The sequence below is a fragment of the Phalaenopsis equestris genome, unplaced genomic scaffold (assembly GCF_001263595.1).
Source record: "Phalaenopsis equestris unplaced genomic scaffold, ASM126359v1 Scaffold000025, whole genome shotgun sequence".
Classification (NCBI taxonomy): domain Eukaryota; kingdom Viridiplantae; phylum Streptophyta; class Magnoliopsida; order Asparagales; family Orchidaceae; genus Phalaenopsis; species Phalaenopsis equestris.
Window position 1 is genome coordinate 779,941 of NW_018164467.1, and position 21,058 is coordinate 800,998.

Here is a 21,058-nt window from a genome sequence, read left to right on the forward strand (position 1 = left end):
AGACGATGGTGTTCTGGCAACGACGATGAAAATGGTCGGTCGACGACCAGACGAAGTTTGATCCAGCGGTGATGATGGTGGTAGCGAAGCAATAGTGGTTCGGCGACTATGATGGCCAAAAGGTAGTGGTCTCGACGGCAACGACCAATGTTGCTAAGAAGTGGTTGTTCAAGTGCAGTGAGGATCAGATGGAGATGGTCCGACTGTGTTGACAGGCGAGCGTTGGTCTAGTGGCAGTGGCAATCAAACAGCAGCGGGCCCAATGACGGCAGTACCCGCGACGGTGAAGCTCGTGAACCCTTATGATCATGAAGCTCTTTTAGCCTTCTGTCTAGGTCCAACCCCAGGTCTAAGTCCTCTGCTTCATGAAGAGAACAGGAGTCTATTTATAGAATTTGTGAGTGACATCCTCCTTAAATATTGCATAAATCTAGACCACTCCATCGAACAACCCAAAATAATTCCCTTAATTGGATGTTTATTATAAGTCTGTATAGGCTCATTAGATTCAACTTATCAAGATACTCAATTTAATTATAAACTTGTTAGATTTGAAGATCATTTGATTCCCAAAATATATCTTAAAGCTTCCCATTATGCTCTAAATGCATGATCTGGGCTCACTTAGATTTTTTCTCATTTAATTTTTTTCACTGAGACACTTTATTTAATCATAAATTGAAGTGTGAGCATTTTAAAATTAAAATTTTAAAGCTTCTGATTCAAATGTGCTTTTACATACGTGCGAATGATGTTTTAGGAATATTCAAGGTTTAAAATATTTTTGCTCTTATTTGAGTAGTTTTGTTAATCATGCTCCCAATAATAAAAAGAACATTTACATACATAACATTCAATTCTTAGGTATTTACATATCTAACACCTAAATTTCAATGTTTAAATACATCTTTATGCACGAGAACGTGTATTTCACCCTTTAAAAGTTAAAAATGGTCATAATTTTGAGGCGATATGAAAAATCATGGCGGTATAAATGTAAAAATAAATAAAATATAGTAATGTAAGTACATGTAAATTGACTGATATGTATGTAAATGCCCCTAAAAAAATCATACAACTCAAAATTTATTCCCAATAGAAGTCATTTTATTTTATTTTTTTTTTTAGTTTTAAAAAATTATGTTCGTTGTGTGATTTTAAACATTTTTTTTTATAATAAATCAAACTAATTTTTAAAGCATTTAAAATACTTGTTGGATGTTTTTAAGTGTACATAAACAATCAAGTCTGCCACAGCTGCAACCACCGTCAGAGTCACCAACAACACCATCAGCTACCACTACTACCACCACAAGCCGTAGCTGCCGCCCAAATCAAAATCACAATTTGCAATCTGATTATGCGAATTGATCTTTACCAATCTTGCCAAATAAATTACACACTCTCAATCCTTTGAATTGTGATAAGAACGAAAACATAGGATTTTACGAGTTCAATGGTATGAACTAACCTCTTCGCTAGCTTGCCGTCAACAGTTCTTTTACTTGATCCCCTATGATTTTCCTGTACGGTTCAGAAGGAATGCGAGCCAATATCTCGGAGCCAAAAGACAAGAGGAGAGCATCCCTCGCTGTTTTCGGGTCAATTCCTCTTGCCTGGAAATAGAAGAGCTGATCTTCTTCGAGGTCGCTAATGGCAGCACCATGCGAACATTTTACATCATCTGCAACAATCTGTAAATTGGGTTTTACATTGACAGTGGCCCGAGGCGCCAAGAGCAGAGTTCTCGTGAGCTGCCCAGCATCAGTTTGCTGCGCAAATCTGTCCAATAAAATATGCTTAACTCTAAAGAAGGTTGAATTGTCAACAAATATTTGAACAAAGAAAATAGAAAAATTTACATACATACCACATCTCTTATGTATTAACCATCTAATACCTAAATTTTGATATTTACACTTATAAGACTTTGGTGTCATAAACATATGCGTGAAAAGAAGTATTTCAATTTGATAAAGTTAGTAATTATAGTATTTTTTATGTGATATTAAAATTTGGAGTGTTATGCACCTAAATATGAAAATTTAGGTTTTAGATATGTAAATAATTATAAAAATGTGTGGTATGTATGACATGCATGTAAATGCCCCCTCCCCCCAAAAGAGAAGAAAATTTTCCGTCTGGATGTGCTGTCCAGACAGCCAACCACCAGGCATCACGTCGGCATACACCTCATCGGTGAGTGACGTTACGGTCGGTGGTTGGCCTTCCGGACGAAATACCTTTTCCAAAAAAAAGGCCTACTACATACATAGCACCCAAAATTTTCATATTTACCTATCTCACACTAAATTTTCATAATTACAAATATTCTATGAAAAGTAGCCCTCATTATCACCTTTTCATAGTCAAATCCATATTTTCATCCATAGGTAAAGTGTTATACGTGTAAAAAAGAAACTTTGGGTGTGGATAGGTAAATCCATAAGAATTGGGTGCTATGTTTGTAATTTTCCCAAAGAAAAATTAGAAAAGTTTTAAAACGATCCCCTACTTTTTTAAAGGGTCATTTTAGTTTAGGAATATTTACATGCATGTCACACAACTCTTATGTATTTACATATCTAATACCTAAACTTCAATTTTTGCATATTTGCCACCCTACATATGCATGAAAAAAGATGTATTTCACTTTTTTTTTATAGTTAAAATAATGATTTTTTTTTTTATGTGACATGAAAATTTTGGGTGGTATTAAGGTAAAAAGTAAAGTTTAGGTGTTAGATATGTAGATACATAAGAAGAGGGCGGCATGTATGTAAATATCCCTTTAGTTAAGAGCCTATAAAATTGTCAAATTAATACCAATCTCTTGTAATATGAGCAAAAATAATTCTCAGACTATTTTAAAGCGAAGACTGATAAAAGGCTGTGGAACTATAGGAAAATTCTAATACATGTTACAGGCAAAAATAAAAATAAGGCGAACGGAGGAGCACCTGTTGACCTTTATGTTTCCATCAAAAACAGCATGTCCCGAAGAGTGAGAAACTACGCACTTATGAAGCTGACGAGAATATCCTCTTGGATGATCCAGGACTAATTTACTATGAAGATCTTGTATTTGATCACTATGAGCTACGTAAAATGCTGAAAGTTCAGTTGTGGTATCAGAACCCAGTTGCTCAACATGAAGATTGTGCCTGCTTAATTTTCCCCCAGTACTGATATCCACAAGCTCATAGCTGCTGCATTTTTCCTGGAGATGATAAAGCTCTTACACATCAATAGCACAAAGAATGGTAAAATAAAGCTACGGCACACATATACAGGTAACTCATTCATTTGGTAAAATTAAGACGACCGAGAACAACTTTAATTTAATATTCACAGACAGAGCAATATTTCATGTTGTGTTTATTTTCGCTCAATATTCACGGTGTCATTTGGTCTCTTTAATCGCTTATCCGAGAATCTTCTAAAATCAACAAACTCCACAGGCCTCTATTTTGTGAATTGTTTGTGATGAAATATTATCTTAAGAGAAAAACAATTCCATATAATAATGAATGAATATTGCCACCATCTTTTTGGCTGACCCCATATAAAAAATGATGAACCTTCTTGAAATTATTCTCTCATCCATTTGGTAACCAAAACTTTCATTTGTCACACAGATGCACTCATGGCAGTGAGTTCTACAATGTAGTCTATTCAGATCACTTGTAAGAAACATTATTATTGTCGACCAACACCATATCAACACCTTTGAATCATTGTAGATAGCTCGAATCAGCCTTGTGTAAGCAAGTCGATCAAGACTGCAAAGTAGGAACATGTTCTGTACAGAATTTTATTATGGAATGATGTGATGTGCATTGTCCATTATTGAAAACAACAAGGCCTGTTTTGGATAATGGCCCTAGAAAACCACATGGAAATTTTAATATGTAGCATACAATTTTAATGTATTTACATATCTCACATGTAAACTTTCAAATTTACACACAATGCACTTTGGTGTTTTAAACTTATGCATGAAAATATGTATTTCACCTTTAAAAGGTGGTAATAGTGCAATTTTTTATGCGAGATTAAAAATTTCAGTGCTATATGTGCAAATATGAAAGTTTATGGGTGATATACTTAAATAAATAAGAATTGTGTGCTATGAATGTAAATGTCCCGATTTATAAATAGACACTCATTCTAGTTCATTAGCATGTTTTCTCTACAATGAAACAACTACAGAGAATCTATCCGAGCAACATTCCTCCATCACCGGCTGCTATTACTGAAAATCTTGAATAAAAAACACATCTCATCCATGGCTGTCCGATCACCAATATAACCGTGTGGGACAACACCTCGTATAATAATCTTGAAATCGTTTCACATACAAGGCTGGTGTCACAACCCACCCCTGCCCCTAAAAAGATCTACACCACAATCATTTTTAAAAGCAGATATGAGAAATATCTACTGGCTGCATCACAACAGTCTTCTGCAATACCGTACCAAAACCATCTCCAGTACGACCAGCATTGCAAACTTAGTCCTCGAGGCCTAAGTTTTAACTAACCTCCTCAGACCAATACCCAAGATGCATACACTTCCCAAAAATATGTGCCAAATGTGTTTCCCTTGAGATCTATGTTGATCTCCTAGTATACTATTGCCACAACTACCACTAGTTATGCTGACCATTATAACTGCTATCAAATATAACAAGGTGAAAGCATGCAAGCATCAAATTTGGCATGCCAAATGAAAATGCCATATCCAAGCAATTCCTTGCAACCAACATCTTAAAACATCCCTAGTCCCTTCATCATGGAGTCGAGAAAACTCGAGAGTCTCCATTACCATCATCACAACATCCTGTAGCACAAAGATGATAATATCAGCCATTGCATCACATAGTAGTATAAGTTCAAGCAACATTAGTTGTATCAGCATGACAAGAAAATAGTAAAAAAGAGGGGGAGACAAGAGTCCCATCCCTTCAAGTTGGATGAGAATCAAGATGACCGATAGATGGAGAGCACTTTCCATCAATTGTTGCAAGAATCATTGAAAGAGGAGCACTTCCAAAATGTTACAAGAAAGGAACAAAAAAAAACGATCAAAACTTTGAAGTGAAGGTGGATATTCTAGAACTTGAATGGACATGAATTTGGATGAGTTCAAAGATTTGTTGCACATCACACGATGTATTTTTGTCTACTAAAAAGCAAAAACAGATCAATGAGTTAAGTTGGTGGCCAACGAGTTGAACAACACCTCAATCGGGTGCGAGAAACCAAGGAAATCAGAACCAAGAAGGTAAAAGCAAGATCTCTTTTATTTTCGTCAATATGCCTTTCTTAAACTAACATTCAATAGCAAGGTTCTGTGTAGAGGTACACTAACAAATTTGGACAGCTTCTGTGGAAATGTAATATTGGAATCATAGAAGAGTATCATTGCAGGTTTCTCGGGTGGCATGCAATCACAACTGCCAAGGGTAATTTCTGAATCATTTCAAGCTTCAAGACTGGGAATTTTGCAGGACTTGAACCCAAAGCGGTCCTTTCTGAATCATCAAACCCAATACCAGAAATTCCTACAAGTTTGACTTGTCAAAAGTTACCAACATATTTCCAATCATTAAGGCATCAATTTTATGGATCTCCCCACTATGAGAAGAACAAATACAAGCAAATAAATAGAAGACTTCTTCAACCTAAGAAAAATTAAAAAAATTTAAAGGGGCCAAAAGCATAACTTTCTTCTTTATTAAGGACTATTTTTATTTTTTCCCTGTAAGTAGTCAGTGCATTCACAGCGTTAAGCGCAATATGATGCGATGCTTTTACTGATTAAAGAGTTAATGAGTTGAATGTTATAAATACATATACTATGTGCATTTAATAGTTATTTAATCAATTAAATGCATCAGGTAATAAATTTTCAAGAAATGTAATGCCACATTCCATAAGATAAATTTCCAGTGTTTTGAAAACAAAACAAAGAGAAAATCAAAGATATAAATGATATAAATATCGAAGTGATGTAAGAATATACTAATGAGATAGAGTGACAGCCCAGATAACTAGAGAGAGACAAGTAAAGCTAGAGAGAACGAATGAATATGAGGCATTCATGAACATTCTTGAGAAAAGCTTGTAAACAAGAAGTTATCAGCATGAGAAGTAAGAACTAGTGAAACAGCTGAGAACTAGCGGGAAAGTAAGCATGAAGGGAAGAAGCATCCAAAAACATCTAATTCTAGTGGGAGAGACCGAAGAATTAATGAGTAAAACTTAATGACTACAATAAATAGTGCAGAAAAGCAAACAATCACGGTCAGTTTTCGAGGCTGATGTCGAACAAATTCTGAAATTTGAGTCAAGATTTTGTGCAAAGTATGATCCCAGTGCAGAACGCTATGACGTGAGACGCACATTTTGTAGTTTTACTCAACTTTTCAAAAAAAGTTGTAGGTTTTTCTGATTTGGGGGAGAGTTCCATTGAAAATGTGGAGAAAGAAAGTGGTCGCAGTGGAGTCCCGGACTCCACCAATATAAATCTTGAAACTTAGAAGGCTCTCTCTGGTGGCTTTCAAGGGTGTTGTAGCAGGGAGCAGAGAAAGACACTGCCACGAAATTAAAAAAACAAATTATGAAGAAGGCTCTCAGCAGGCTTTTTACAAGTGGAATTCACAAGTTATTTCAATTCTTTGTAGTTCAGAATTGTCTTGTTGTAGGTGCAATTAAGTGGTGGTCTCAATCAAAAAAGTTAACATGCCCAAACAGAAGGTTTTCCCAAATAAAGAAGCTTGGCCACTAAAAGGCTCCATAGCTGTCTATCAATTAAATTAAGAGGCTGGCAAGCAAAAATAGAGTGGGCTCCTGAACTCATTTCCTAAAGCAGTAAAGAGGTCCTTGGAGCTAAAGAGAGAATCTTAAGACTGTCAGAACTTTGCACTATTGGAATTAGATGAAAATAACAGAAGACGCTCCGGGTGTTTATTGTTGATAAAGAAGGCAACAATAAAAACCAAGAGCCTTGAAAATCTCAGCCAATAATAGAGACATTAAATTTCTGTTAAAATCAAAAGCGGGAATGTTGAATAGCTTTCGAAATCAAGAATATGGGTTCCCACAACTTTTGGCCAATATTTTTGCTGTGTGGAAGGTGGGGTTACTACAATTTTAACAAAAACCTTGCCAACAGCTGGGATCTTGTACTATAAAAAAGATTCTTGACATTGTCTAGTCCTACAAGAAACTTTATTAATCTTTCTTGATTTTTCCTCCGATCTCACCAACCTAAACTTTAAAACAAAAATTTTTATTCTTTGACTCGAGCGTAATTCTAAGTAAGTCAATAATGTTCATTTTCAAATCATTTTTCTATTTGATTAGAGTGAAGTTTATTTATTTAAAAAAAATTATATTAAAGTATTTTAAATCAAAACACAAAAATATTTAAAATTACTCGATGTGTCAAAGATAATAAGAGGATCTACATTTGATTTTTATTGAATTAGAAAAAGCTTACGATAAGGGTCCAAGAGATGTCCTTTGGAGCGTTCTTGAGAAGAAAGGTGTTGGTAGGACTTATATTCAAGTCATTAAAGATATGTATACTAGAGTTGTTACTTGTGTTCGAACTGAAGAAGGATTGACCAAATATTTTCCTATTTCTGTTGGATTACATCAGGGATCGGCTTGGTGAATATTTTTTGCTTTAGTTATGGATGGTCTTATTGGACATTTACAAGAGGATGTACTTTGGTGTATGCTTTTTGCTAATGATATCCTTCTTGTGGATAAGACGAGAAAAAATCGAGGAAAAACTTGAATTAAGGAGGACTACATTGGAGTCTAAAGGCCTTCATTTGAGTAGAACTAAAACTGAATACATGGAATGTAATTTTAGTAATAGTAGTAGTAGCTCTAGTGACTAAAGTGTAACTTTGGGTGATCAAATTATTAAAATGTGTGAACGATTTAGATATCTCGGGTCTGTTGTTCAAAGCAATGGTGACATAAATGGGGATGCTAATAGTAAAATTCAAGTTGATTAGTTGAAATGGAGGAATGCTTCGGGCCTTTTGTGTGATAGAAAAGTACCGCTTAGACTGAAAGGAAAATTTTATAAGAGGGTGGTGAGAACTGCAATGCTCTATGGCGCTGAATGTTGGCCTTTAAAAGAGAAGCATAATACTAAGTTGAGTGTTGCCGAGATGAGAATGACTAGGTGGATGAATAACTTTACACTTAAAGACAAAATGCGAAATGAATATATCCGAGATAGGGATGGTGTAGCTCCAGTGACGGACAAAATTAGAAAGAGTCGTCTTAGATGGTTTGGTGACCATCTGATGATCCGATTAGGAGAGTAGATGTTTTAGATTTAACTTATGTTAAGAAAGGAAAAAGTAGACCTAGAAAGACTTGGGCTTATTGTATAAAAAATGATAGTAATTTATTAGAACTAAATGAAAATATGACACTAAATAGGACACAATGGAGAAAAAGGATTCATGTAGCCGACCCTAAGTAGTGGGATAAACTCTTTGTTGTTGTTGTTGTTGTTGTCGCCAACCTTTTAGTTTCTACCAAACCAAAAATATTCATTTTTCTTCCAATAATTGTGCCATTGCCCACCAATATTGTTGTCTTCTCATTCAAAATTCTAAAACTCCATAAAAACTAAATCTTACTTTTAGATCTACACATACCTTGCTCACTTTTTGCTAAAATTGGATTAAACTGTGTCAAGCCACTTAAGTGAAATGCGCATAAGCCAATTCAACCTCCCCTACCATGGTCGAAATCGAAATGAAAGGACTCTTTTGCCCTGAGGAATTATTGCAGAATCATCATAAATTGTTGATTCTTATCCAATCATATAATAAAGAGTTCCATAGTTAGTTTTATCTATTTTATGTTACATTATGCCATGCTTCACTTAATACAATTAGGACATGCTGACCTCAAATTCTTGTGGAAGTTTTTATTATTTTGGTCATCATTAATATAAAAAAAGTTCCATTGCATGTATTAGGTTTATGGCTAATTATAGATAATTGAAAATTTTATGGTTGATCTCTGACCTACCCTCTCTATATCTCTCTTTCTTTCTCTCTCTATTTCTTTTACCATCCCTATCTCTAGTTGAGCGGATTCAATGCATCCGCTCTTTTGTATCCCTAGGCAAAGTCAAGAATACAAATTTGTTTGCTCCATCATCGCGTCTCTCTTTGTAGTATACAAAATATTCGATAAATAGAGCCAACAATGTATAAATTAAATGAGTTTATCATGCAAGATAAGTTTAGCGTATATAAGAGAAAAATAGAGGGAAAATTTTATAGAAAAAATAACAAATAATGAGCAAAGTGAAGGAGAGAGTTTCATGAGCGAGAGACAGTAAGGGATAGAAGGAAAAGACAAAGTAGAGTAGCAATTATTACAATTTCTCATGATCATGCGCATCCATACACAGGCTCCCTCCCTCCCTCTCTTTCTCTCTCTCTCTCTCTCTCTCTCTCTCTCTCTCTCTCTCTCTCTCGCTCGCTCCGTTTTCCACTTCATCCTCCCACCCCAACCCCAATTCCTAGAGAAATTAGTAGGTGTGGATTACGGAGAGGAGTGGACAAGAGAGGAACAAGTTGAAGAGCAAAAACCTTCGAATGTTTGCCATAGACATTGAATAGAGGATTACAAGTACTATTATATAAGGTTTGCATCTATATAAACCAAGTATGAGCCACCAGAACAAAAAAAAAATGAAAGCAGAACATTACCAGGGCATATCATACCTGACGGACAAAGGTCCACTTGGTATGAGCTGCATTTAGGGACTGCTTTTGCACGTAGGAATGCGAAACCTTGCTCCCCTCCTCCAACAGAATCTCCACCACCGAATTCGACCAATATCTATTCCCCTCGCCACTCTCCACCCCGAGATGCTCCTCCACAATGGCCAACTCAGCCCCTTTCCCCACCACCACCAAAATCCTTGGGTTTGACAGCGGTAACCTCCCTGATCTTGCCTCCGCCGCGTCAACCACGCAAAACCTCAAATGCAAGGGTTCTTCAATCATCCGTTCTCCATCAGGAATATAAACCACCGCTAAATCAGGGGCCCCAAACCCGTTCAAGTTCCAGAACAGATCTCCGTTGTGGAATAGCTCGCCAGCGGCTGCAATGACAGCTTCGTATAGTGCACCCGAAGGAATATCAGCGACGCTTCCGGCAAATGCTTTAGCGGGGAGTGATGGAAGTCTGGAGAGGGAAGGTACAACGTGTCCGTCGACAATTGTGATTATATTGGAAGCAGAAGAGGACAATGAAAGGGAGATAATGGACGGCTGAGAAGCGGGAATAATTTGGGAGGATTTGAGGAAGGAAGTGTCCGTGAAACGATAGGGTTCGTCTTTGGGGGAGGGCCATCGTTGGGAAAGAAGGGATTGGGAGGAGGAGTCGCGGAGTTTTTGAAGGAGGGAGGAGGACGAGGATCGGTAAGAGGAGACTGAGTCCTCGAGCTTGTCGGCAATGTCGAGGACGAAAGGATCGGAGAGGGATACAGAAGCGTGGTTGGCGGCGACTCTGGATTTACGGCGGCGGGGACGGTTCAAGCGTAGAAGGGCAAAGGAAGAGGCGAAATTGGAGGAGCAGCAGTAAGCCATGTTGCCCAGACTGGAGATGAAATTTTGCAAGATTTTAGGGTCTGATTGGCAGCAGGCAGGATCTTAAATCACGTAAGAGTTTAGCAAACTGTTGAAATTTGGAACCTGTTTTACGTAAAAGATTCAATCGTATTAATTTTTTGTGAATTATTTAACTAGATTAATTATTATTTTAGTATTTATTATTTGGAGCATGTTGAGTGCTAGAAAATTTGTTACCGTAAAGTAATTAATTATCATCTTAGCATTTCACTATAGTGAAAACACTAAAAATTTTTATATGAAAAACTATAAAAAAGAAAAATCATGAGATTTATGATTGTTGAAATAATCAACTATGAGTTTGTGATTACATCTATTTACCCTTTATCCAATAAGCATAAAAAGAGTTATACAGTTGGTTGACTCCATATGGAACTTCGTTGAAACGAGTAGAGGACGACCAACGCTGGTTGAAGATGGTCTACATGTCGTGGTTGACGGTGGGTGTTGATTGCATGAGCATGAGGTATTCATCAGATCTTTGGTGCAGAAGCGATGTTGGATTTTAACTTCTTCTCCAAGCTTTGATCTTGTTCTCGCTCAAGATCTAGGTTCCCTTTAAAGATGAGGGTAGATCTATATTTATAAAATCTATGAGAGGTCTCTTTGCACATAAAGAAGAAATTCATATCACTCAATCTGACAAGCCGGAGAGATTCTCTCGATCGGATGATGTTCGTTGAACATTTAAATACCTCAAGGGTCGATTGATTTGCTAAAAATGAAATCCAATGTAAAAAATTTGCATAGTAATATAAATATAAAGTATTTGAAATACTTTAGAATTATTTGGTTCATTTTAAAGTAAATTTAGGTCTGTATATTTTTATTTTAACATAAGGTAGATTGAAAAATAATGTATTTAAAAATAAATATTTTTGTATGTCTTGCGGAGGCGGCTGCTAGCGGCGGGTGGGTGGACGACTAGCGGTTGCGAACGACAGCGGACAAGCAGTTGCAGGATGCGGGTGACGAGCGGCTGCGAGCAGCGGGCGATCAGCGTGGGCGGCAGTGGGTGACGACGAGCAGGCGACAACAGGTGACAGAAGGGGTGGTTGAGGGCGAGCGAACGGCCTAAGGCAGTGAGCGACAACGAGCAGGGGTAGGGGCAAACTCGCGGCGAATTGCCGTTATAATTTAGTGAACGGTGTAATTCAAATTCGGCCAAACAACTGAATTCTAAATTCATCAAGATTGCTCTACAGTGTAAATTTGAATTTTTTAATATTCTACAGTATATTTATAATTCTTCATACCAAACACATAATTTTCTCAGATCTCTCGAATAGAATTACAGTACACATCAATTCACTCATCCAAAGAGCCCCTTATGGATGTCAAATAGTGTGATATAGGCCTTAGTTTGATTTTTTTCATCGAGATGCTCGATTTGACTATAAGCTTGCTATATTTGAAATATGTTTAATATTCAAATTATGCACTTAAAGCTTTCAAAAAGTGGTGTGACATCCTGATCTTAATTTGATTAAACTCATATTGGAACAATTTTGGTACGTTGTGTTCGTCTCTCATCGAGCGAGTTATATTGATTATAATAAGTTTGCTGAAATCGAGTTCTGGATGATTTTTAATTGAAATTTAAACTTTTTATACTCAAAATGTTTTCTCGAGATTCATGACATACATTGAGATACAAGCTAAGTGATGAAATTTTGTTGAAGGCATAATGGCATAATTATTAAAACTTATTTAACTCAAAATCATTTATTGTAATTATTATTAATTACATTAAACATTTATTTATGATTTATTAAACAAATTAATTATTAATTTATAACAATTATCTATTAATTAAAAAAATATTTTTCAAATAATAAATAATGAGTAATTAATTAAGCTAAATAAATAATATTTTTATATAAATAATTTAAATAAAAATAATATGATAGCCATCAAGAAATTTATATGATCTATAGGCTTCTAAATGAATCAATGCACTTTATGAACTACTCGAATTTGACTTGATTAATATTCGACCATATTTTTTCATATCAATAAATAAAATGAGTTTAAATACATTGTTTAAAACTCTAAACGTAAATAAACCAAATTTAAATATAATTTAAAATTATTTATTATTGTTCATGAACAAATTCATTTGTTGATAAGCAAATAACCTATTAAATAATCTTTATTTGCATGATATATTACTTAAACATAATTTGATTAACTTTAACATGTTTAATAATAATATAATATAATTTGGTATTAATATGCATACAAATTTAAAAAATTTTTTCAATAACTAAATTTTTAATACTTTTCTATATTATTTGATTGCAATAAAATTTGATTGTATTTTATACATTATTTTAGGTTTATTTATTTGATATAAATCACTTAGATGCCATTTTAAAATTTATTCAATTACTTTTTATTTAAATTAGTAAAATTATTTGTTAATAACTTTATATAAAAAATTAAATACTCATTCAAAATTTTAACTTATTTACTAATTTTATATGAAAATTGAATATAAATAACTTTTATTTCATAGGAAAAATTAACTACTCATTATAATTTTTAGCTTTCCAATTAATATAAAAAAGCCAACTAAAAGTAAAAAATGATCATTAAAAATTTTATGCAAACGAAGTATAAATATTTATGTGACAGCTTATTTCAAGCTCAAACAGAATATGAACAATCTATTATTCGACCAAGTTTGGTCAAAACCATTACAAATTATAACTTTAATGATCAGTCACAAATCTTGATGCATTTTAGTAAGAAGTTTTCCATGTTCAAATTCAGTAACTTATAAGCTCTTATTTCAATAATGTATATTTTGGCCGAGCATCTTGATATGAAAGTATCATGATACTGGAAGTGATCCTATTCAAATATGCCAAATTTTTCAAGTGTTATGAACGGCTTTGGTGCGCCAATTAAAAAGTTAAATAGTTTCTAAATTTGGTTTGCCTATGAACAAATGAGCGCTCATTGAGAGTAATCCAACAAGTCAAATACCATCTAATTTTGACGTTATTAAGACACTACTTGAATATTGCAAAAATGAACTATGATTAAGTAAATCAATGTGAGTCATCCAATGGAGTTTTTCTTTAGAATTTAGTTAAATTCATTAAAACAAAATATCCCTCTAAAAAATTATAAATATTCACTCATTCCTTACTTGAATGAGCGAATACAAAAGAAAACCGAGCTAACAACTAATGCGAGACACCCAACATGACAATAAACTTGTTGAAATTAAGACTCAAATGATCATGAATTTGAATTTAAAATATTTTTACTCAAAAGACATCAATATTCATTTATAATGATAACAATTTGTTGCTGGCACTTCGGTTTATAATATTAAAATGTTATAAATTTAAATAATAAATTTTATGTGTTCGATAAATAAATATATAAAAATTGTGTGGCTAGTATGTAATTTTTTTTTATTTTTTTATTTTACACATTATAAATTATAAATAGACAAAATGCACTACTTTTAGTGTTGCTAAATATAGGAGAAAATACAAATAAAATAAACTTTCCTTTTCCCATTAATTGTTACAAAATAGTAAGAAGAAAAATAAATCAATATGAAAAAAAGCAAATTAATGGCACTCTTCCATATGGCTGAGCTTAATTTCATGGCTAACAAAGAAATGGATCATTTAAGGGCAAACGGTCACTTTCAATTTTTAAATTTTTTTATTTTGCAGTTTGTTTATATCTTGATTTGAATTAATTAATTAATTAATTATATATATATATGTATGTATATATAGACACACACACACAATTACGTATAACTAATACTGAAATTTTTATATTTATATTTATAACACAATATAACTATGTTATTAAAACCTATGTATGAAAGTGTGTATTTTAATTTTCAAAGGTAAATAACTTAGATATTTTGGCATGATATTAATGATTTGAATGTTATACATGTAAATATAAAAGTTTAAGGAGCGTTTACATACATACTAAACACTTTTTATTGTTTACATATCTAACACAGCAACGCCTAAAATTTAATATTTACATACATAACAGTCAATTATGTAATATCACATACAAAAACACCACTATCATCTACCTTTTAAAAGTGGAACACATATATTTATGCATAAGTTTAACACACTAAAGTATTATAAATATTGATATGAAAGTTTAGGTGTCATATTTAAAGAATTGTGTGATACGAATGTAAATTTTCCAAAGGTTAAATGTTTGATATGTGAATCCTTGACAATTGAGTAAAACAAAATATACAATAAACCAATTGCAGTCGTTATCGACTACTATCATGGCTTGCCACCACAGGGGTTGTTACCCATTGTCAACTCCAACCACCACTGCCTACCAAATTCCTTTGTCAACAACTCCTCAATAGTTTATAAGTGAAAATTTAAGCATTCAACATCAATTATTAGTTCTGGATTTTAAGATACTAAGTGAAAATTTAAGTACTCAACATCAATTATCAGTTCTGGATTTTAAGATAAAAAATTGTAAAATATGAATCATTATCATAAAGTTGGATTGGGGCATAAAAATTGTAAAATAATTAATAATATGAATCATTATCATAAAGTTGGATTGGGGCATCTAAAATACATAGATAAATTTATTTTTATGAGTAAACTTCAAGATTTCAAGATTTGAGATGTCAATGAAGAAGCAAATTATATGTGTGATAAGATAACAAACACTATTAAACAAGCGACAAAAGATGTACTTTAAGAATCAAAAGAAAAAAATTTTATAAATAAAAATAGTTGATAGTGGAATAATAATATGCTAGAAAAGATAAAATATAAGAAGTGTTATAAAAATTGACTTAGATGTAAAAGCTTAGATAACACAGAAAAATAAAATGTGATACGTAGAGAGTCTAAGCGAACAATTTTTTACGCTAAATATTTGGTTTTTAGTGATCTTCATAATAGATTAGATAATAATGAGGATGAAAAATATATGTATAAATTAGCCAAAGTAAGAGAAAAGAAAAGTAAAGATTTAGCGTAAACAATATTAAAGATGAAAATTAAAAAGTGTTTTTCTTAGAGCAAGATATTCAAAATAGATGCAAGATGATCAACATAGGTGAGCAAGTTACTTTGATAAACTTTTTAATGAAAATTTTGAAAAGATGATCAACCTTAGTGATCTTAATATCTTTAATAATAATAAAATACTTTATTTTTATTCTCGCATTAATTAAAAAGAAGTTGACGAAGATTAAAAGAAAACCAATGGTGGAAAATCAGTAGAACATGATGATATCCCAATTATAATGTGTAAATATTTAAGAGATTTAGAAGTTTCTTGGTTTACTAAAATCTTTAATATTATTTTAAAAACTAAAAAGATGCCTGAGGAGTGGAAGAAGAGTATTTTCGTCCCTACTTTTAAAAATAAAAGGGATGCATAAGACGATGCAAATTATAGAGGAATTAAGTTAGGGAGAAATTAAACATAGGTTAAGACTTGTTTCTCATAATCGTTATATGTCAGATAGGTCTACAATAGAAGCTATACATTTATTGAGAGGTTCAATGTTAAAGTACATAAAGAATAAGGAGAATTGAGATATTATTTGTATTGATTTAGAAAAAAGCTTACAATAAGATTCCAAGAGAAGTCCTTTGGAGAGCTTTAGATAAGAAGATATTACATATATTCAAGTCATTAATATATATATATATATATACTGAGTTGTTACTTAAAGATGAGTGAACAAATATTTTCTTATTTCAATTGGATTACATCAAAGATCAGCTTTAAGCCAATATCTTTTTGCTTTAGTTATGAATGCTCTTACTAGATATTTAAAAGTGAGTCAGGCATTGTTATGGAACTATATAACTGAGTATAAGAAAATCATTAGTTATTATCCTAACTGAGTAGGCATTTTATTTATACCTAATGATTTTCTTTTCTTTTATAATTGAGTCGGGTATTGTGATTTTTTTCATTTCTTGATATTTCCAACTAAAAAAATCAACGTCTCTTGTATTTTTTTTTCTGTTTTATATGTTTGTGTACGAGATTTTCATGCAACATTAGGATATAAAATCTTCCCTCTATACCGAAAATTTTCCAACACACAAAAACAATCAAATTGAGCACCTTGGTGAGATAAATCCAACAAGTACGCAACCCCTCAATTTTTGAAGTCATTAACGTGCTAATATGTCTGAAAATAAAATATGTGTAAAAAAAATTAAATAAAAGCTCATGAATTGAGGTGCGACCGCAAGGGTTCCATAAGAGAGAATGCACAACCCCATCTACTAATTGTCAACATCTACTATCATCAGCAAAATAGATGCTCGCTGTCGCCGATAAAAAAAAGTCAACATCCGCCACTACCACCAATTCTAACACCCTTCCTTAATAATAACATACTTGATTGTCATTGCTAACAAGGCATACACTTGTGATCTCCACAAATGCTGACATCCACCGGTGCAAAGTTGATGCTTGCCATAAATATCAACATCAATATCATTATCAACATAAATTGATTTTGTTTTGACATGTGTTAATGATTTTGATCCTCTTTTTATTTTTTTGCAAGAGGATAGAGCTCATTTTATTCATGTCCACGGGGCATAAGTTGTACACCTTTTTGTAACCTTTTATTTTATTAATTCAATATGCACCTTTCGGCAATACCATCATCAACATAAATGCAAACCCCCTACAATCACCAATTTAAGGTTGACATGCATCAAAACCAAAAAGATAAATAATCACCATTGCCAATATAATTAAATACCAAACTCTAATGTGTGTTATCACTAATATGATTGGCACATGTCGTTGTCATCAAGATTACTGCCCATTGTTAACACCAATATTGATGTTTGCTATTACTAATAAGCTCGGTACCAACATTATTAAAAAAATATTGTTGTTTAAATGTTAAGTACATAGGGTGGAATGAAACATAATGGTATAGGCCATAGCAAGGTTACGCACAATAAACACCAAGTGTCAGTGAAGGTTGGGAGAAAGTTGGCCATTACAGTTGAGTTCTACAATGGAAGAGCTGTCAAATTTTAGGTTTAAGATCCCCAAGAGAGACAATTGTTGACATTAAGTTATGTGAATGATGTTTTGAATGTTAGATATCAGAATTTCGAGCAGTAGAGGAATGGTAGCCTAACTCTTTTTGAGAAAATGGATTTCTTCATTGCCCTGAGAAGGCATGGCAGAGGCTGTAAAGTTGTCAAAAGAACCGAGAAGAAGAAACAGAGGTCGGTTCCCTTATACAGCAATGGTTGCACCTATTGGAGAGGGTAAACAAAGACTATTTTTCCCTCATTCAGCTGTAGATAAAAGAATATGTTACACTTCCAAGATCTGAGAGGAAAGGGGCCGTTTCGGGGGTCAGTTAGTTGTCGATTTTGTAGTGTTATCACAGTGAAGCTAATTTGAAGACAGATAACTATATAATGTATTCGAGAATGCAAAAATATTAGTTTACAATACAATTTTTTTCAAAAAGGATAAAATATTATCATCCCAAATACATCTGTATATTCCTTCGTAATTAAATTATTGCCTCACGTTTGTTTGGTTTTCCCTGTATAGAAATACATGATGTGACCAGGTTGGAAACTAGACTTACTTTTGCTGATGAGCTTCCCGAATATAGCCGAGAGCATCCTGATTGATCGAAAATTTGTTTTCCCACGTGACTAAATGCTCCACATCTCCAATTTCCACTTCACTCCCTTGCCATGCTTTTCCACCATGAAACATGTTCTCTATTTCTTCGAGAGATTTACCCTTTGTCTCAGGTACAAAGAAGCGAACAAATACAACAGAGAGTGCTGCTATGGCAGAGAAGATAAAAAATGTTCCTGCCACTGAGATAGCTTTAGTCAAGGAAAGGAAAGTCATGGCTATTAAGCCACTGCAAACCCTGTTACCAACCGCCCCTACAGCACTTGCCTGAGCTCTTACCTTCAGTGGGAAAATCTCCGAGCTCAGAACCCAGCAAATCGGACCAAGTCCCACAGAGAAGAAAGCCACATTCCCGCATACAGCAAAAATGGCCACAAAAATCCCAAACTTTGATGGAACTAAATCATCTTTAAGTAAAACAAGAGAAAGTGCAAGTCCAAACAGACAAACAGTCATCCCAATTGTGCTAATATAAAGTAATGGCTTCCTTCCAAGTCTGTCGACCAGAAATATAGCAACCAAAATGAACATAGTTTTGGTAAAACCCACAGCAACAGTTGCAACAAGAACCTTACTGTCAGACCCAATCCCTGCATCTCTGAATATTGTTGGACTGTAATATACGGAAGCATCTATTCCCGAAATCTGCTGGAAGCACTGGATGCCAAATCCAGTGATCATCATTCCACGAAGAGCAGCAGAAGGATGCAACAGCTCCTGCCAGACGCCCTTCTCTTCATGCTTTGCCATGTTTGAAGTCCCGGCTGCTTCTTCTATATCTGCTAATCTCTCCTCAGCCTCCGCTGCACTATTGCATGTTTTATGGAGCACAGATCTTGCTTCATCAACCCTCTTCTGCATGACCAGCCACCTGGGAGACTCTGGGATCACAAAAATTGCACAACCAATAAAGAAAGATGGGAGAATGCCAACACCAAGCATTACCCTCCAACTCAAATGTTCTGAAAGGCCAGAGAAAGCATAGTTTGATACATAGCCAAGAAGGATTCCAATGTTAATACAGATCTCAGGGAAGGAAGTAAAGGATCCTCTACTGGCAGTGGGAGATATCTCAGCAATGTATACTGGTGCTATCATGACACCAAATCCTATTCCAATTCCAGCCAAAAGCCTGCCAATCATCAACATAAGGAAATTGGGTGAATAAGTCATTATAGCAGCACCCATTTGAAAAACTATGGCAGCTAAGCCTATAGTCCATTTCCTCCCAATGGCATCAGAGGTTCTTCCACCAGCGAAGCTACCCAGAATGGAGACAAAGCTCAAAGATCCCACGAGAATTTCTTGTTGAACTTCTGTTATTTGAAGGTCCTTTTGGATAAAAATAATAGCGCCGCTCATAACTCCAACATCTGAGAAAAATAAATTCATGATTCAACACAACTTTTCCAAACAAAAAACAGGAAGAAAGAAATTGAATTGGATCTTAAAAAAGTTCCTTTTTTTTTTCTTTTTTTGGCTTTTGTTAGTAGAGTTGGATGTGAAGGATAAATCCAATTCACATCCAACCCATAAAAATCATCTTCATTATCTTCATAGGGTTTATTCGGCCGGCATGAATTTTAAATAAATACCAATTTTTTAACGGGGATTTATTAAATCAAGCATTTAAGGCAAAACTGAGAAGTAATTTTGAATAAACTAGATGTACTAAATTCAAGATTTAAAATAGCTCTGATCATTCATGAATCGGTTCATTTTTTTAATTAGACGTGCACATACAGAGCAAGAAATGTTACAAGCCTCCAATAAAAGTACTAAAAATCTAACCGCGCTATGAAGAGAAAATTAGAATTTCATTTTTTAAATGAAATCGATTTACAGGGAAAGCCCTAGCCAACAATAGAGAGTTAAGAAGTTCGAAATTGTGAAAAAAGAAAGCGTTGAGATTTAGCAAATTGTTAGAAGCATCAGCAAAAAAAAAAAAATACAAAGAGAGGGGAAACAACAAACTAAAAAACTGAAATTCTTTTAAAGCCAATGCGAACTCTAGCATGCGAATCTGCCAGATCTTGAATCCAGTTATACCGTTATATAAAGAAAATTCAAACTCAACAGGACAGTAGATAAAAAACCAACTACTCGTACCATTGTAATAAAGTGGAAATCAAACGAAGAACAGATCGCCTAGTTCGGGCTTTTCATCCACCAAGAATATGATTAAGAAATTATAAGAAGATCTGAAGCAGATAGATAGAAGCTACTGGAATGACAACTTCTCACCATAGCCAAGCAGCACAGAGTTGAGGGAAGCGAAGATAGCACAGACTATGACGTACTTTCTACTTTTGGTGCTTCCGCTGTCATTCGCTCCCAATATATTGCTTTCCCGCTCATCCTCCTCGACCTGGACATCCACTCTCCGATACTTTCCCGCCGACAGCTTAGGAATCCCATTCCCGCTTCCATTTTCCATGGCCGGCGAATCAACCACCCCCATCCCTCCCTCTAGTCGCAATCTATCACAAAACAGCAAAGAGCTTGAGCACGGAGACAGGGATGTAGGAACTTCTGCCGCGGAATGGTAGACAGCGCTTCTGCTCTTCTCTTCCTAGATCTGAAACAAAGATCTGCTCGTTTTTTGATTCGGTCTCCATGGAGACTAGTAGGGTTTTATGGTTCTTCCCAGGAGGTGAATTTTACCTCCACACCTCTTGTTACATTTTA

At 34.2% G+C, this 21,058-nt stretch overlaps 2 protein-coding genes across 4 annotated transcripts; both read right to left on the minus strand.

The window, feature by feature from the left end:
* Positions 1-1,228: 1,228 nt before the first annotated feature.
* Positions 1,229-10,699, minus strand: LOC110018603 (protein ABCI7, chloroplastic). The gene is made up of 3 exons (XM_020715962.1): positions 9,776-10,699; positions 2,961-3,220; positions 1,229-1,782 (listed from the first exon to the last, which is right to left on the minus strand). The coding sequence occupies exons 1-3, from the start codon at positions 10,643-10,645 to the stop codon at positions 1,479-1,481; spliced, it is 1,434 nt and encodes a 477-aa protein (XP_020571621.1). The 5' UTR covers positions 10,646-10,699; the 3' UTR covers positions 1,229-1,478.
* Positions 10,700-18,110: 7,411 nt separating this feature from the next.
* On the minus strand, positions 18,111-21,058 carry LOC110018598 (probable polyol transporter 4). 3 transcript variants are annotated; one of them, XM_020715956.1, is made up of 3 exons: positions 20,615-21,058; positions 18,650-19,743; positions 18,438-18,552 (listed from the first exon to the last, which is right to left on the minus strand). In XM_020715956.1, the coding sequence occupies exons 1-3, from the start codon at positions 20,829-20,831 to the stop codon at positions 18,520-18,522; spliced, it is 1,344 nt and encodes a 447-aa protein (XP_020571615.1). In that variant the 5' UTR covers positions 20,832-21,058; the 3' UTR covers positions 18,438-18,519. The 3 variants fall into 3 exon arrangements, with proteins under 3 accessions (XP_020571613.1, XP_020571614.1, XP_020571615.1); XM_020715954.1 differs by having other exon boundaries at positions 18,111-19,743; positions 20,615-21,057; XM_020715955.1 differs by lacking the exon at positions 20,615-21,058 and adding an exon at positions 20,480-20,580 and having other exon boundaries at positions 18,111-19,743.